General features: G+C 43.3%; 1 protein-coding gene across 1 annotated transcript in view; it reads right to left on the reverse strand.

The window, feature by feature from the left end:
• The window catches only part of csmd2 (CUB and Sushi multiple domains 2), a gene marked incomplete at both ends in the record, with an annotated part of 212,746 nt that overhangs the window by 110,590 nt on the left and 82,156 nt on the right, over nucleotides 1–20,000 (reverse strand). Inside the window, 2 exons of the mRNA XM_083680039.1 lie at nucleotides 1,358–1,435; nucleotides 3,388–3,500. Coding sequence (XP_083536165.1) covers nucleotides 1,358–1,435; nucleotides 3,388–3,500 — 191 coding nt within the window. The remainder of the gene's footprint in view (nucleotides 1–1,357; nucleotides 1,436–3,387; nucleotides 3,501–20,000) is intronic.

Genomic DNA, 20,000 nt, shown 5'->3' on the forward strand with positions numbered 1-20,000 from the left:
GGTCTGACAGGTGGGGCTAAAGTCAATGTGACACAAGCTGATTGGCCCACACTCCAGAGCAGCAGGCAGCTCATGCATATGGATGAGGGTAGGGGAAGGGCAAGCGTGTTCAGGGGAATAGGGGAAAGAACAGTAGGCTTACCGAGACAGAGAGAGAGGAGAGGAGGACGCAAAGGGGGAAGAGGTGGTAGAAGGTCGCTGTAAAGAGGGAGGGAGAGGTGGAGGACTAGGACAATGATGGAGAGCAGGGGGAATAAGGTGTACTGTACATGTGGAAGAGGAGGAGGGGGGTAAGGAAGAAGGAGGAGAAATGTAGAGATGTAAAAATAGCAAGCCTGGGGCTAGGGACAATGAGGAAAGAAGAAGAGGAATAATACAGTCTAGGTAACAGGATAGTAGGGAGAAGGTAGAGAAAGAGCGGAAGAGACAAATGGAGAAAGGGAGGAGTGGGTGAGGAAAATAAATTGAAAAGTGTATTGAGGTTGGATTATCATGTTTGGGGTGGACCTTGTCTGGCTAGTGGGTCAACCCAGGCAGGAGGCAGGTCTCTCTCTCTCTCTCTCTCTCTCTCTCGCGCGCGCGTGCGTGCGCGCCGGGTGACATTTTCTCCCGCTGATGTGGAGGTGATAGAAATGTAAATAAAGCCAAGTGGAATGGAGGATAATGAACAGTGGCCTCTGAGAGAGACTCTCTCTGCCCCGGAGAAAAGGGCATCCGATGCAATTACCTCTGTCCTCCGTTACTCCCTCAGCATATTTACCAACAATCAGACCTCCACGTATTTATCCCTCCATTTTTAACTTCGCCCTTTCCCTTTCTGGAGAGGAGAGAGAAACCTTTTGTGTGCCTTTGCACACAAACAGATTAAGAAGAAAAGCTAAAAAGCCTTCACGGCTTGATTGTCTCCATTGAACATTGCAGAACACCATGTTGTGTAATGTCATCGGTTCTGAAGGACAGGTTTTGCAAGCATTCCTATTTTTTAAAAAGTTTGATGACAAAAAATTACTTTTGTGGGGCAGCCATCTTTGTGTCTTTGGGTCTGAAGGACAGATTTTGCAAGCATTCCTATTTTTTTAAAAGTTTGATGACAAAAAATTACTTTTGTGGGGCAGCCATCTTTGTGTCCTTGGGTCTCTACTACTGGGATGAGGGCAATGTGACAGCAGCAAATATTAGCATTCATTATCATTCTGACATAATGCCATTCCTCGTGGGTCTATCATGACTCAATGGGACCCTTCCTTCGTATACTACGTGGAGATGGGCCTATAGGGTACATTTTGACTGAAACAGATCTTCAGGGTTACAAACGATGTGGATGGTGAGATATACAGTATAGAGCAGAGACACTTACACACTGATATCTTGTGGTGGTTGTCTTTGCTGGGGAGCATCTTTACACCTCTGGACTTGAGCTCTGTCATCTTCTTCACTGTAAGGGAAATGCAATGTAAGATGCACTGCAATCTGTAAACAAGCCAGTCATTATAACACACACACATGTACACACACACACACGCACACGCACACGCACACGCACACGCACACGCACACACACACGCACACGCACACACACACACACACACACACACACACACACACAGAGGTACACAAAGACACACAAAACACTCCCTCCCTCTCTTTGTTTTGTGTCTGTAACTTCAAGGTCTTACAGGCTCTTAGATACTAATAAAACAGACAAATAGCCAACATGACCCCAGAGACGTTGTGTGCCTCAAACACTGGAAGTAAAATGAATCACACAACACAGAAATGATCTGGCACTGGAGAGGACTGGACCTTCATGGTTTATATTATTCTATGAAACATATTGTGTTTGCTTCACCTTCTGAACATCCTATTAGCAGGAGAATAGAGTGTGTGACAGTAGGTGCTATTTATTTCTCTTTGATAGTCTACATTGAAGTGGTGGCGCACAGGAGGGAAGAGATGGTGGACACTATGAACAATATCTATGTTCACATAAAGGTAGTAATGAGCCAATTTGTTCATTCCTAATTACAGAGACAAATGTAGTATTCACAATGTACAATGTATTCACATGAAAATGGACTCATCCCTCGTCGAAACACGAGGCACATTTAAATGCTAATGTATTTCATAACAAAATTATTATCTGCTGCACCTCAGATATAGAGACACACAAACATTATTATTGGCTACTTTCTAATTACCTCGTCTGCTGTCAACAATGGGGTTTTGTTTGGGGCTTTTCAGCAGAGAAGGCTTTTGTGTACTTTCACCGCAGTCATCATTCATTATGTACTGTGTTTTTGAGTTGAAAATCACAACAAAGAGTTCTTCTTCATGCATGATGTATTAATGAGTATGATTGCAACGTCTCGGAGGGAGAGTACACAGTAAAACTGTCACATTCTCTCATGTGAATGTTTTGTTCAGTTGCTGAAGGTTATTGAGGATATCAAGCTTGGGAACGCATTGCATACCGCTGGAGGAGGAATGACAGGAAGAGCAAGAGAGAGAAAGTGAAATGAGTGGAGAGGCAAAGATGTTTGTTATATCAAGAGTCACTTCTCATTATAAATGAGCGGATTACGGGTGAGGTGGGGAGGGGGCTGGAAGGAGTCAATGGTTAATCTAATTAAAGTCTTAGTCCTCCTCTCTCTTCTCCCTGATCTCCTAAATGTATTATTTATTTATTTATCTAACACAAGACCTGTAATCCTATCTTCCTCTGCCTCGCTCCCATCTCTCTGTCTCTCTTTGTCTCTCTCTCTCTCTCTCTCTCTCTCTCTCTCTCTCTCTCTCTCTCTCCCTCTCTCTCCATCTCTCATTCAGATCTGTGAGCGGATGAGCAGAGGTGAGATTTCCCGAGATTGGGGTTTGTTTTGGCAAACGGGACAGTCTAATCCTTTTTCCCCGCTCATCCGTTTTCAGCTGTGAACTTTGGCCCCCCGAGAGTGATGAGACTGGGGACTATAGTGGGCGAGAGGTGCGTGTGTGATTGTAATAGTCTGGGGGGAAGGGTGTTGAGGTATGCGTGTGTGTGTGTGTGTGTGTGTGTGTGTGTGTGTGTGTGTGTGTGTGTTTGCGTGTGTGTGTGTGTGTGTGTGTGCTCATGTTTGAGCGTGTGTGTGTGTGTGTGTGTGTGTGTTCATGTTTGAGTGTGTGTGTGTGTGTGTGTGTGTGTGTGTGTTTGTGTGTGTGTGCTGCTGCTGATGATGATGATGATGATGATGATGATGATGATGATGATGAGGATGATGAGGATGAGGATGATGATGATACCGACAACAACGTCCATAATGTATCAATGGGTGGATGAATGAAAGAAAGGAAGACACAGGAAAAGATTGATGTATTATGCCACGTCATATCCTAGCTGTACGCTCTGCCTCTTACCTTGGTACTGAGCACTGAAGCCTCTGAGCTTGTGGTTTCCATCGGAGGTGAAGTGGAGTCTGAGCCAGTTCTTACTGCTGATGATGGGGGAGGGCAGGTTAGGGCCTGTGAACCTGCAGACATATAAACCAGAGAAACACTCTGAGTTTCACCAGGCCAATTGTACAGTACAATGACAGAAAAGATAGGTCATACAGTACAATGTGTGATTGTGGCATCCAAAGTAGCCAGAAAAAAACTTCTTCTGAGCTATTCAACGGAACAGAAACAGTCTAGGAACAGAAACAGTCTAGGAACAGAAACAGTCTAGGGCAAAAGCGTAGGTGGACTAAGACGATTTGACAAACTACCCGAAACGAAATGAACACAGCAAATGCAATGACATTCACGGGGAATAAACAGTCCCTTTGCAGGTTAGACAAAACCTAATATGAGCCATAGATCACTCACACAGACACACATACACACTCTTTCCCGATCTGTATGCTAATGTGCAGCATTGCTTAGCAGACACTTTGTGAAGCTGTTAAAACGAAAGTTAATAGGGGAGACTTCATCATCCTCTCAGTACTCTCAAGCACACACACACACACACACACACACACACCAATCTCCCACCTGTAAATTACTTTTCTCTGACTGTGTACGCCCCACCTCTCCTCCTACACACCACCCCTCCCCAAATGCGGCACTACGGGAGTCCTCTACCCGGCAGTCATTAAAATAATGGAATGGCAACAAGGACAAAAAAGGTGAGGAAGGAGAGAAAAGTGAAAATCCAAAACATTAAGACAAAAGAAAGGGGTGGCTGGGTGTGGAGGAAACACATTTAGCTTCATAATATCTGGTTTCCATTTTGAATGCAGCACCACTGACACCACCATAGGCAACACAACCGGGCAAGGCTTTCTCATCTTTCCCCCCGAAAATTAAGAAATTCGGCCGGTAAGGGAGTCTGACTGAGATATCTAGCTGGTACAGATTGCCCTGTGAAACTAAAACTGTGGATGTAGCAAAGTCTGCACTTGTGTGGATGGGCAGAATTAGCTGTTATTTTGATGAAGACAAAGCCCTTCAGTTTTAAAGTGAGCCCTGCCCACAGCGGGGATGCTGCCTTACTGTAGCAAAGCTAATCACTTAAGCTGAAACCAAAACAGACAGCTAGGAAAGAGCGGGAGGGATAGACAGATAAAGAGGGGTAGAGGTAGAGTGAGAGAGAGAGAGAGAGAGAGAGAGAGAGAGAGAGAGAGAGAGAGAGAGAGAGAGATATGAAGGGGTATTTGTGAAAGCCACTAAATGTCAGTGATTTGGCTCATCTTAAAGGGATGGTTCTGGATTTTTTAACCATATCTACATATTCTACTTACCAACAGTGTTGTCGATCGATGGGTACTATTTGGGAGCCTGTCTGTGCTGTCATTCATATGGAGCACCTTCAACGGACAGCATTTTCCTCATGAGCCACAATGACTGAACACATGACTCTTACGGCTAACTGGGTGCTTTTTGGACAGACTGAACTTGTAGCCCCTTGTACTCACGGTAACATTGTGGCTCATGAGGAAAATGCTACCTGGTGAAGGCCCTCCATATGAATGACAGCACAGACAGGTTCCAAATCGATAATACTCATCGATCTACAGCACTGCTGATATGTAGAATAAGTAGATATGGTTAAAAAAAATCATCCATTTAACTGCTCCTCTAAAAGACAACAGAGAAAATGTAGGAGGGCGGAAAAAGGGAGAAAATGTGTCACCGGTGAGACCTGTCTTGTCTGTCGTCTGCTGCTTTCAGCGCCAGGCCATCTGTAAATCTGCAAATCAATGGCATTACCTGTGGCCTGGATACCTCTAACAACTGCTGCCAGCCCACCTGACCCCTATTTCCTAGCCAGGGTAAAGAGCTCCTCATCCGGGCTGTCAGCACCACGAGAGTGGGAGAAGGTGGGGAGCTAGGGAGGTGTGTGTGTGTGTGTGTGTGTGTGTGTGTGTGTGTGTGTGTGTGTGTGTGTGTGTGTGTGTGCGTGTGTGTGTGTGTGCATGTGCGTGTGTGTGTGTGTGTGTGTGCGTGTACATACCGTATGTAGCTGTAAAAATAGTAAATAAGGTGTCCCCCTAGCTTCAGTGCTGTTACCAAAGATGCCTGTCAAAGCTCAATCATACTGTGTGATATTCAAGGGCCCAAGCAAGTACAGCACCATGCTAAGATGAATGCACCAAGCCAACAGAGTGCCATTCTATACCACATTTGGGGCATTTAGCATAACAGCTCCATCCATCCCAGGGCGATACAGAGCTAACGTGAGAACGCCAACAACGACCTTCAAGGGAATGTCCCTGTCTCACACACTCACATGCAGACACAGTGAAATGTTACAGCTGCAAACATGTTCTTCACTAAATTATCATTCAGGAAAGTGAATATTTCCAAATGGAGTTACTCCACCGCCTGAGGTGTATACAACCAATGAAGGTAAAATGGACTGTCTAATGGATATGTTTGGGTCACAGGAGACCCATCACTTGAACACATTTCATTTGACAGTCAGATGAAGCACCTTGCTCCTCCACCACACATGATCTTAAACACAACAGGTGTCACCTGCCTCGACTCCATGTTCAAATATCAAGTCTATCTGATCTGCTTTCCTTCATGGAGCGTTCCAGGGCTTTACTCCGAGCCCTTAAAACGCGTGGCTGAAATCCGTCATTCGTGTTGTAACGGATGGTACGGAGAGAGAGCTAGGAACAAGATTAATGTCCCACACCGAATCAATCACATCCAGGTCTGCCTTTACTGGAATTAGTTTTCTCCTCTTTTACACGCAAACATTCTTTATTTATTTATCTGATTGGATTATTATTTTTTTTCTCCTTTCCCTTCGCCCCGAGGGTAGACTGGAATAATGGGAGTGGTGTGCAGATGTGGCACCTTGTCATTTGACATTAGCCTTGATTTACGATGGCCAACGCAGGACAGATAAAGTGAATCTGGGAGCCTCAGGCGATGTTTTATTGCCTCAGAGAGTGATCTCGGGGTGTGAAGCGGCATGGCATGTGCCCTCTCCAGAACAACAGATCCAAAATGGTGGCACAGGACGGACCCACTGTAGGTTGCTTTGCTTGTGGCAATACAGTTGGGTTAGTTGGGTTCAAGCTGAATGTTTTTCTTTTGTTTCTCTGGAGGGTTCCAAGGACATTTGAAAGGCTTTACTGTAGGTGGTTCACTATCCTACAAGGTTCTCTAAGTAAAACATTGCTTCGCTGCTCTCTGGTCTGTTTCTACACAAAACTATTACCCATGTAATCTGTTCCAAGGTACTATATAACCCCTTGGGATTTGTTTGGCCTTTTGTCTATATCTCTCTATCACTCCCTTGTATAATGTTTTCCAAAACATCTTTGTTGCAGTAGTGAATGACGCAAATGGCAACCTGGCAGATGCTTCACTCTTGATGGGGAGAGAGATGAGAGGAAAATCAATGGAGGTCCCATCCTGTTTGGACACTGTACTAAAAATGGTGTCTGAAAGGAAATCATTTATATAATGGCTTGTCTGAGTGGTGGACATGAAAAGGGAAACATGGACTGTGGGAAATGGAACACAAGTGTATAAGTGACTTACTGTCCAAAACCTTATATTGTGAATTTTAATCATGCATTTCTAAGACATATACAAGACAGACACATGCACGCACACACACACACACTTGTGCGAGCAGCACTCTCTCTTACACACACACATACACACACACACACACACACACACACACACACACACACACACACACACACACAAACACACACACACACACACACACACACACACACACACACACACACACACACACACACACACACACACACATTCTCACACACACACACTACAAGGTGTATCACTTCTTCCCATTATACCGCGCCTATCACCCTCCTCATGATAGGACAAATGAAATGTCCCTTTGAGTTAAAGGGCAATTTGTGCCCGGATCATCTCCCATTAACATTCAGCCATCAGCCCAGAGAATGGAGCATGGATCTGTTAAGCTCTGTGGAAGAGGAGGGGGGATATGCTGAATATATCATTAACGTTTAAAACTCATAAATATGGAATCAGAGAAGTAAGGAGTGCTATAAAGATCCCTTCAACCACAAAGTCACCCGTTCTCTCACTCACTCTCTCTTTCCTCCATTTCTTTTCAAGAGTAGCCATTTGTGTCGGTGGGAAAGGAGGTCTGAAAGTCATAGCTAAAAGAAAAGAGTCCCCTACGAATTGGCGGAGGGCTCTTAAAGGCCGGTGTGGCCAGTTCAATACTTCATTTTTTGTTCAATTTTCTCACTCTGTATTAGGTTGTCTCAGGACAAGTCTCCGGAGTGCGGTGGTAATCAGTTCCTGTGCTGGTCCCAAACCGCCTCTGAGCTGAACTTCCATAGCTGTCCAGAAATATGCTGGGTATTACAGTGTGGAACGAGGGCAAGGGCACGGGCACGGGCCTGGGGGCACACAGTGGGCCAGCTGTGGGACTGAAACTATTGGATGTTTGCAGCTAGAGAGATTTTTAAACACAGCGCATTTCATCATTGTGTCTACTTACTGTTCTATTAGTGGTCTTGGTGCACTCATACCATGCCTATGTATGTGCTGTAGATGAGGCAAGGGTCTTGAGATTCAAGCGTAGCTTTATTGCAAATCTCCTCATAGGTGATTGATTTATGTAAAAGTGACTGTAGCCGTAGGTCCAGTTAGTGTAGGTTTGAGGCCCAGTGACACACCACTTGTAAACGGTTCAATAATGAGAGCCTGACAAAGAAATAGAGCCTCAGACCAGACCAGCCATAGATTTATGGGCAGAAAGAAAATGGAGGAGCTGAAAAATAAGAGTGATTCATTACATTGCTAATGACTTTCAGGACTTTAACGAAGGTCATTATCCTCACACAATTCAAACAGTGACCTTTGACAGAGGAGTGGTTCCTCTATTCTCCTCTTTTATCATCATTTCATCATTTCATTTCAACAGTTTGCATTTCAGGGGCATAATGTTAAATGATTTTGTGCATAATAACTAAGGGGTGGGGTTTGTGGGTCAAAGGGGACCTATCCCAGTTATGTATCAAACACTTTAGGGTCAGTGTTCAATGGATTCATGTCTAGCTGCCTTCGTTTTGATCTTGCATTTGATGGTGGTGGAATGTGTGTGTGTGTGTGTGTGTGTGTGTGTGTGTGTGTGTGTGTGTGTGTGTGTGTGTGTGTGTGTGTGTGTGTGTGTGTGTGTGTGTAGAGGGGCAGTCCTGGCTCAGAGCAGCTCTGTTAATTGCAGCTACTTAGGCAGATCAATCAGAGCTCTGCTCAGTATGCAGGCCCTGCTGCTTACAGCAGACCAGGGGTCAGGGTGACTTTAGAGCCCAAACTTTCAGCATTTTAATGATTCTCTGTGAATTGTACCACAGGCCAGCCCAGTAAGATGGCTTTACACTCAAGCATGCACATGCACATGCACACACACACACACACACACACACACACACACACACACACACACACACACACACACACATACACACACACACCTACCCACCCACCCACCCACCCACCCACCAACACACACAGCACACAGCACACAGAGGGGTTGCTCTGAAAGCACTTGATTCCTTGCTAGCAGTGGCAAAACTAATCACTGCTGATGACCCTTGAGTCCAGGGCTTCAGAATAAGAGGGCTGAGACTGGGACCAAGGTCTGAGCTGTGACCTTCACATGTGACAAAGACAAACACTTACTCCTACAGTAGAGTGCATTGATTCAAGCATTCAAGTCCTTGTGCCCTAGAAGTGGAACCAAGGATGATATTCTATGGAGCGCTATCTTCTGATGGCTGTTGGGTGAATGAAAAGACAAACCCTGTAGACACAAGAGCCTCAATACAATTCCATTCATACAACCTGTTTATGTGTATGTCTTTAGAAAAAATACAAAACAATGTTCTCAACAGCAAGCCAGAGATTAATAGCCCCTCAATGAGCAAGTCAAGATGACGGAGGCAAAGTTATAGCGAAATCTTGAGGAGAACCATACTCTAGATGAGGAGCCGATACTCTCCTGGCAAAGCCACTGAGGCTGTGGCTCTAGAAGAGCCAAAATGTCTGTTCTCTTTTCAGTCTCCATGCATTATTAATCCCAGCCCCGTTGGCTCCATCAGACAACCTTGTTACATCTTCTGAGGGATTTCTTTCTTCTTCCTCCCACAACTCATTTTCTGCCCTCACAGACCATATAATATGGACACTGATTGAAAGAAACGTCCTTTTGGGAAGAGCAACAATGGCCTTTATCTTTCGTTCCCTCTCTTACCCCCTCTTTTTTTTCTTCTTCATGGACTTTATGTCTCGCTTCCCTGAATTGCACTCGTGTTTTCAAGTGTGATTTCCTCCCAGTGGACGTGTGTGATAACCTTATATAAACCCTGAGATCACTGTAAGCGTATTGCTTACCAGGGCAGGCTGGTGGAGGTCTCATAGGCTCATTGTAATGCATGGAATGGTATCAGACGTATGTTTAATACCATTTATTATTCCATTCCATGTATTACAATGAGGCTGTCCTCTGATTTCTACCTCCATCAGCCTCCCCTACTGCTTACATACAGTATATGATAAGAGTGGACACTGGCACACTATGTGGTTGAAAAATATAGTGAACCTTGTTCCAATCATTTCTTCATTTCAAAGAAGAGCTAAAGCAAAATGAAATGTTCCTCTGATGTTGACTGAAGTCTAGAAACTTCCATACCACACATACAAACTACATTGTCTAATTTGTTATTCTGTTTCATTTCATGTTCCAAAGATGAGGTCACATATGGTGCATATGTACATTGAAATCAAAGTGGGTATGATCTGGAATTCCAATGGAACTTCCACTTCAAACAATGTGTCCTATCTTGGAAGTGTTTCATTTAAAAGTTGACAAATCTGTGGGCTATGTGCTACCCCTGACACTCATTATCTTATATGATTATCATATAAAGGTTTGAGTTTATACTCCATGTAGCCGGTTCTGTGAACTAGGGTTCAATGATATTGCTTGTGAACTGACTCACGTCAGCTGCCAAAGCCAACACCTAGATTTAAGCTCAGTGGGCAAATGCAGTCGAGCAGAAGGAGTTGAGCAGATTAAACCAGGTCTGACGTTTGGTTGGTCAAGTACCCAGTCAGCAGAGAAATGACGGCCAAGATCTGGCCCACGTTTCTTTTCTACTGACATCCGGATGTGACCCAACCACAACTTTTCTTCTCCGGACCAACCAAGTATGTAATTTGATGCAATTTGAGTAGATTTGGTTGTGGAGTTTAAAACTTGGTTGAATGCCCTGAGCACATATCTTTGTTAGTGGGGCCTGAAATTAGCTGATGTTAGCAGTGGTGGATAATGCTGCATTCATGACAAGTTGGAAACTCAGAACCTTATTTAACATTTAGAGATGAAATGAACACAATTACTGTGTACAGAGCTTCCTATTCGTTGGTTCTGATACTCCCCATGTGAGAAACTCTGGTATCATCTTTCTACAACGTTGGAAATATCAGAGTTTCCTAGTTCCGACATGTCATGAATGCAGCATACGTTTCTCCAGGCCCAAAGACTACTTTCCAAATAAGGATGCATCTGATTATAACATTACATATCACAAACTTAGAATTTAAGGGAAGGCAAACAATTTTAGCACTTAGGAGGGCAATAGCAACACAACAGAGACACTCGCCACACAAAATACAGACCCAGGTCAAATCCAGGCTGTCCTGGGTATTTATTTAACTTAGGGCAAACACATTCATAAAATACATTCTAGTCAGGTTAACTACAATTTAACAGAAGAACATTTAAGACAATGATAAACAGACCTTTAGGACTTGAACAGTGAAGAGAAAATTACTAATTACAAGATCACTTAGCTACCCAGCTTACCAGCAACGCAGCAATCTAAACAAATGTATAAGCAGCCTGGCCTTCGGCATCCTGCCAAAGAACTCCCACCAAATTACACTGAGCTCACATACTGCCTTAATGAGTGGAGGTGCATGAGGTGTGTTAATTGGGTGTCACCTATACATGGAGGATGTGTTTGGGGGAACTGCTTGGAAGCCAGAGGAAGCTGATGTGCCACCAGTTTGCATTCTTATCCAATTTGTTTAGGAATCAATATGTATGGATTTTGATGTAGCAGTCCAATAATTTGTAAACGCCTTAGTCTGGGACACAGATGGTCGGTCTGATGAAATCTAGACTCATCTCAAGTTGATTGGCTCAGTTCTTGTCAGTCAGTTTTTGTTTTGTTTTGTTTTTTTGCTGGCCACACTGACAGGCTCATCAAAACCAAATGAGACGTGTCTAGATTTCTTCAGATGGTCTTTATGTTTCTCATCTCATCTGGTTTTGATGAGTCTATCAATGTTTCACAGTCAAACTCTTCTAAACTAGATGAGATGAGAGATTTCCCCAAATGGTTTGTGTACCTCTAAACGCTGTTGGCTCAGTTGAGATGTGACTGGATTGTGCATAAGACAATTTCACAGGTGCTTTGAACACCCGAATCACCAGTTTATCCATTGCAAGATATATCTAGCACTTAAGATGTGTCTTGTCATTGGCTACGACTAAATATTGCTATATTGTTCCCAGCAGTGGATCAACATTCCTCATATAAGGGTTAGGGCTAGTCAAGAGGGGAGACATGGAATAGCTTTCACATAATTAACATTGCTATGGCCTTTCTTAGCAAATCCAAGTTACTCAGTACAGTAACTTATCCAAGTGACTCAGTACAGTAACTTATTTGAGACATTTACAATAAGCAAACTGCCAATTGTCACCCAGCACTGTCCCCCTACATTTAAACCAACAATTTCCCAGTAACTACAGGAACATATCATGGTCAGATATCACATCCCAGAGCTGGTCCATGAGCAAAATGTCAACTTTCATCCAAGGCTGATCATACAACTTTCATCCACATTTGGACCAGGTCTGGCCCATTTAATACTTACTAATAAATGTTTGCACTGTGCACGAGAAACAAAGGACACATTGCTCATTTGAAGAAAGCAATGGAACAGAGAGATTCTGTTAAACTCAATGCAAATAGTTAATATGTACTTCTCTCTCTCGCTCTCTTTCAGTTCTCTCTCTCTCTCTCTCTCTCTCTCTCTCTCGCTCACTCTCACCTTGCCGTTCCATTCAGAGGGACGGGCAGGTGAAATACTGAACATAATAAGTGTTCAAACTCCCGTTGAGAGAACAAGTGCGTACACTAACACATTACACCAACAGACACACCTATTCCTCCATCAGGCCCTCCTGTAATCCTCTATGGTATTGGATTTGTAGTTAACAGGAGAAAAAACAAATGAGTTTCCAAGGTCACTCCTGAACGCAGCTCAGTAATTGAGCTCCCTCTGTGGATCCATAAAGGACAACTATTAAACAAAACTCAATAATAACCTGCGGCCGATTACAAAAACGCATCATCTCTCTTTTAGAAAGGAAAGGGTAGGTGAGGGGACGAGGTGGAAAGATTGACCATTACACTGTCAGGTGTAAATGCAGTTGTTGATGAGTGAAGGGAAGAGGCAGGAGAGGGAGGTGAAGGGCAGGTAGGGGATCCGAGGATGACCTCCTCTCATAAAGACATGTTTATTTATGATGTGTGTGTGTGTGTATGTGTGTGTGTGTGTGTGTGTGTGTGTGTGTGTGTGTGTGTGTGTGTGTGTGTGTATTCCCCTGACACCACCCTGACAAACCTACATTAAGATGATGGGATGAGGGGGAGGTGTGTGTGTGTGTGTGTGTGTGTGTGTGTGTGTGTGTGTGTGTGTGTGTGTGTGTGTGTGTGTGTGTGTGTGTGTGTGTCTGTGTGTGTGTGTGTGTGTGTGTGTGTGTGTGTGTGTGTGTGTGTGTATACAGCTTACCATCACTATCTCCTAAAATGCTCAAGCTCAAGGGGACTGCCTCACAACACCATCACATTAGTTCCTGTTCCAACAGATACCGCTATTTACATGTGTAATTGTCATTGTTATCATGTGTAATTAGCATATGTATCATTTCACACAATTACAGTATCTGTCTTACGTCGAGGGATTTGTCCGTTGAACCTCTGGCTATTCATAATCTTGAGTTTTTTTATGGCTTTTATGTCCCTTTTGTGCGAACAAAGGACTCTCAAGGTGAGACATATTTTATGAAGCCTTGACAAATCACATCATTTGTAACGGTAATTAATTACAGCTGAAACCAAAAAAAGAGCAGAAAATATGCATGCTTAAAGGTGAAGCTTGTAGTTGCACTCTTTGGCCTAACACTGAAAATCAGAAAAAAATACATATGCTACATTTTCTAATAACAGCAAATGCGTATATACATATCCATGTGAACGAAGAAAACGTTAAAAACAAAGAAGGACTTAAAGGCCAGTGCTCGACCTCAACACCAGATTTTAAAAAGGGCTTTGTTTGGACCAGAACAGCGCTCTTGATGGAATGTTTTTCATCATATGATCTCATTCCTTGATCATTACCAATGTATCATGGCCATGTATAACTATTTTAAATCTTAAATCAATCTTTTCATCTTCCTTGTTTTATTCATTTGCTAGTTTTTGTCCCCTGTCTAATATTGTTTGTGATGTATTCGCCGACTTCCAAGGCATTGACTGTTTGTCAATTGATAAAAGGCTCTCTTGGCACACTCAGGATCAATGCAAAATGTTGATTTATTGGGCTAAGCGACGGTCACAAGACCTTCATCAGAGCATATGAAGGTCTTTGCGACTGAAAGCTTAGCCCAATAAATTAAAATTTTGCATTGATCCTGATTGAGACCTTCAGTGACATTGTTACTTTCCATCTCCTGCACCTCAGCTGTAGTCAAGTGTGCATCAGAAGTTATAAAAGACCGCATTGAATTCCAAACACAAGATTGGGGGAGGTTGGTTCATCATTTAGTCTCTTTGATGATTAAACACTAGACCTTGATCAATTTAAATCATTCATCTGACAGCAACGGAGTACAGAATGTCAGAATGAAGAGTGTATCATGCAACACACATATTGAAGTCAATGAATAGAGAAACTGTAAAAGCCTCCAAGTGCTAATGAATATTGCAGCAACAGTGCAACAAAAACAACAACTCAAAACAAAGATAAAACAGCATACAGTAATCAACTTGAAAAATGATACTAAAGGCTGTATTTTAACAGTGCAAAACCCAGTCTTAGCAAAAACGCGGGTGGTGGCCCTAGGGGTTGTGTCTGAAATATCGGTGCTATTTTTAAGCCCAGCATATTTCAGCGCAACTGATGGCACTTCACCTGCGCGTTGTCATGAACACACCTCTATTACCGCTACTGCACCCACCTGAGTGCAGACCAGACAGCACTTGAGCGTTAATTTCACCGGTTACCGCCGACGCAAATTGCGGCTACGCCTGCGCGTGGACTTGCACCTAATGTGCGCCGGCCAAACACTCAAAGTGACTTAAAGAGAACATTCGCTGTGTTCCATGTGTCCATTCCATCGAGTAAACAAACATAATAACTGGTATTTATTCTCTCTCTGTAAGTCACCAACTTAGATGAACAGACACATTCATTTAAAACCATGGTTCACAAACTGCCAAAAAAATGGTTCCCATTTTAGTGACTGAATGAAAAAAGTCACTGAACAAAAAAAGGTAACTCCTCAGAGTTTAACTGGTTGGAAGTTGATGCATTCCATATCATTCATCACCGTTGTGAGGTAATGTTTCCCCCCAAATGGCCATCCCACATACATAATGGCCACTCCACTCTCCACTAAGCAAATGTACAGCATTCATTGAGACCCTCTGGGAAAAATAGCATTTGAGAAGGTCAGTGGGTATATTTTAAACCAAGAGCTGTGACGCACACCTATAGGAACATGATAAATCAACAAAACACTTGACAGAAAGACAAATGACCGATCCAAATGTTACTTTAAGGCATTGATCATGTACTGTGACGACTGGGCTGCATGCAAATGGTGAAATTCAATCTGTTCCAGACTCTGAGTGGGCATACAAACGTAGTGATGACTCATGTCAAACTCAACAGTCAGTGTGTCTGTGTGGAGCTCTACACAATGTGGGTCCTTGCATGCCATAATGGTTTAATGTGGATTCAAAGTTTTCAGCTGTTCAACTTTTCTCGTCATTGTGTGTGTGTGTATGTGTGTGTGTGTGTGTGTGTGTGTGTGTGTGTGTGTGTGTGTGTGTGTGTATGTGTGTGTGTGTGTGTGTGTGTGTGTGTGTGTGTGTGTGTGTGTGTGTGTGTGTGTGTGTGTGTGTGTGTGTGTGTGTGTGCGTGGGTGCATGGTGTGTGTGTGGGTGTGTGTGTGTGTGTGTGTGTGTGTGTGTGTGTGTGTGTGTGTGTGTGTGTGTGTGTGCGTGCGTGCGTGTTGCATTACAACAGATCTACAAATTCTTTCTTCACAGAGTGTTCGGAGTCATGCTTGCAAACGCTGGAAAGCGAACACATACACCAACCTTGCGGTGGGGTGAGTTGTCAAGGGGAGTTATGACACTCTATTGACGTGGATTGGATGGACACACTGGCTCCAGGGTGTCAGGACAGACGGTTGGCTGTCTGCTGTATGCACTAATAGGCCTATCACATGCTCGGAACGAGAGCGGTGGACGACCAGCAGACGGACATCTGGTGTCTCTGTCACCCTCCCTTCATCTCATTTGTGTTTTTCTGTCCATTTGCCACCTCTCTCTCTCTCTCTCTCTCTCTCTCTCTCTCTCTCTCTCTCTTTAACTCTCTATATCTTTCCCTCTCTCACACTCCCTGCCTCTCCCTCTTTCTCTCTCTCTCTCTCATATTCTACCTTTCTATCTCCCATGCATCATCTCCCAGTTTTCCCAGTGAGGGGGCGAAAACAAATGTAGGCTTGATGAGAGACGGTGAGAGAGAGAGAAAGGGAGGTAGATGAGAGGTTTGATGGAGGGAGAGACGGAGGGAGAGAGGGATGTACAGCTTTCTGAGCACGTAGAGAGTGAGTCAGCTTATCAAGCGCTGCCAGAACGTACCCATCACTTCTCTTCTTTCTCTGCCTCTCCCTCCATCACTCTCTCCATCCCTCTCTCTCTTTCCCCTCTTCTTTTTTTTTCTAAAGAGCTACTTGTCTGTGTTGTCTGTTCATTAACCAGAGACTCCAGACAAAGCTCCTCCATTGTGTATCTATTCAAAGGAGCGAAGGAAGAAACGAAGGACAAAAAAAATGAAAGAAAGACGCCCTCGTTTCTATTTCCATGTCGGTCGGCCGTTTGTCTGGTGTTCTTGGAACCATGGTTCTCTAAAGACATCTGCATTGCCTATTTTTCTCCATCTCTCCCTTTGATCTCTCTGTTTCTCTTGCTCTCTCGCTCCCTTGTTCTCTCGCTCTCTTCCCCTCTTCTCAGACGTTATCTTATTCACACACAAGGCACCATACTCTCTGGATCTATCTGTGCTCTGTGGCGATTCTCTCTTTCTCTCTGACAAACACACCCACACACACACACCCACCCACACACCACACACGTTTTTTTTCATCTTGAAAAATGTAATGTAATTCTAGTAGTTTTATATATAAAAAAGTACACAAACACATACATGTACGTATTCACACACACACACACACACACACACATACACACACACACACACACACACACACACACACACACACACACCCACACACACACACACACACACACACACACACACACACACACACACACACACACACACCCACACATACACACACACACACACACACACACACACACACACACACACACACACACACACACACACACACCCACACCCACACAGATGCTTGAAATTGTCATGGGTGATATTAAGACTTCTAATAGTCAGGGGTTAAAGAAAGAAAGCAAGCAACACACACACACACACACACACACACATACGTCCTCCAATTATTCGTGCTGCTCAAACAGTTGACTCCAATTAGTCTAGCTGTGGATAGTGGTGTCTGAAGTATAATGTCTTCTAAACGATCACTCTAACAAATATTGCATAAAGTAAACAAATGGATAGCAGTCTCCTACCTCCTCACACATTACACTCATCTCCAAGAGCCAATATCCTTAAGTAGACATCGTGGAAGTGGACCCGTTCTGTGCTGGAATATTCTAGACACTCTAGAGGACATACGCTGATATCTTCTTCCATTAGGCTTTATTACCCTTCCACAGGAAATCATTTGGGGACACATAACATTCAGTCATATATGGTTTATGGTTATATACTCTATTCAGCTTTCCCTGCATTAATCTATTTCATGTATTTCTTTTTTTTTTTATTGCACAGAGCAAAGGAGAACAAAGGTAAATATTAAAGTAATCAATCAAAGGGAGGAGTGGCAGAACACTGAGATGTGATGAGCCGTGTGTGTGTGTGTGTGTGTGTGTGTGTGTGTGTGTGTGTGTGTGTGCACATGTGTGAGTGAGATTGTGTGATAGATACTTTATTGAGAGAGTAAGAGAATAAACTCCCGCCCTATATATCATACATGACCATGAGTGATTCACCATAAACCAGGGTCCAATTAAAAAACCTTTCTGTCTCCACATGGGTCTGCCTGAGTCAGCAGTGACCCTTCATCTTTCACCCCAGGAGACCTTGTGATGTACGGTACAAATTGTGTACAGGTGTCAGGTGACATATCAGGGATGTGGTAGAAGAAAGCTGGGGTAAACTCTGGGCACCGCCTAACATTAAAAGTGTTAATGTTGATAAGAGGTTAGTAAACATGATTTACCATTGTAAACAGTGTTTATGCTCGTAAATGTGTCATCCCTGGCCTTCGCCACCTGCTTTAAGACGAGAGACACGTTTTCGAAGTGCCATTGTACATATCTCACATCCGGAAGAGTCATTGCTATTTCAATCTGTATGATTAACAGTAAGGGTGCGTTTGTCCAAAAAGTCTAATCAAATGAAATTGCTTTCAGGGAAAGGTAGGTATTCTGGATATACAATACTACCACACAGGTGTGCTACTAATGTATCTAGAATATAGTCATAGCACAGTAAAAATGCAAAGTAAAAATCAACAAAAAAATACCAAAAACTGTAGGAAGAATAGAGAATGAATGATAACCCCATGTACCTGTATTGGATATTCATAGTGTGTAAAAATGCTACATTTACCTACAGGAAAGAGGACAATTTGTGTACAAAACTGAGAAAAGCAGTTTTTGATATATTGCCTGTGTAAAATCGATATGGTTTTAAACAAGCAGCAGGATCTGAAATACATAATGCATGGGAGGAAGTAAATCGAGCTTGCACACAAATTGCATCCTCTAGCCTATTTTTACACTGTGCTTTTTTAAGACGCATAATGAGCCTAATTTTTCAGCAGTAGGTTATCTGTCTGTGTGTGTGTGTGTGTGTGTGTGTGTGTGTGTGTGTGTGTCTGTGTCTGTGTGTGTGTGTGTGTGTGTGTGTGTGTGTGTGTGTGTGTGTGTGTGTGTGTGTGTGTGTGTGTGTGTGTGTGTGTGTAAACACGTACATGTATGTGTTTGTGTACTTTTTTAATATAAAACTACTAGAATTCCATTACATTTTTCAAGATGAAGAGCAAAATGGATACCTGAATACAGAATACATTGTTGTAGACATGGCTAGCCTTGTTCCTCCTCGTTCCATCAATATCTCACTGCTTAAATTAAAAACGCCTTAATAGCCAAAGCCATTAAGAGAATGGGCGGTCACCTACTCTGGTGAAGTACATCTCCACAGCCCAGGGGATCTGCCATCACTATGGCTCAAAACTCCAATATACATGCACAGTTTGCGTCTTTCAAGAGGACAGCTGGGGTGTACATGCTTCAAATATGATTTTAGTGATATGTACAGTATAAGGAACTCATCCCATGGGATCATTTGTCTTCATACATCCAACCAAAGTCAATTATCTGCCTGCGGTATTTCCGTGATACGGTAATTATAAAACACATCACATACCCTTCATACAACTCTCTGTTCTCCACTCATCCACGTCCTCATAGCTGACGATACAAAGACAGGCCAGGAAATAAACATGCCTTCATTTAACAATTACCCAAGAGTCCTTCGACAGGGACTCCATTAATCATTTCCCTGACACACATACACACAAACACACATCGACACAAACACACACACACATACACATACACATGTGGATACTCTCAGTAATAACCGTGTTAAGTGAGTGGTATTAATCACCTTTCTCTCTGTGGTGATTATTAACACATTAATCAGTAGCATGTCTGCCAGCTGGAGCAGAGCTTACCAGGAGGAACAGGGGATGGAGGACGGGAGGGAGAGAGGTGGAGGAGGAGGGAAGGCATGAAGGAAATGGAGGAGAGAACATCCCATTCATTTTCTACACTGGATCAATGGTGGAGACCTACAGTTTGTTTTCTGGGGCTTATTTTTCATGTAGTTTGCAGTGTAGTTTGTACTGGAATGTAAACCAATTCCTTATTTTCCAACGCATCAAAAGGCATATACTTCGTTCATTAGAATGTGCAGATGTGGCT

The sequence above is a fragment of the Argentina silus genome (assembly GCF_951799395.1).
Source record: "Argentina silus genome assembly, chromosome: 11".
NCBI classification, from domain to species: domain Eukaryota; kingdom Metazoa; phylum Chordata; class Actinopteri; order Argentiniformes; family Argentinidae; genus Argentina; species Argentina silus.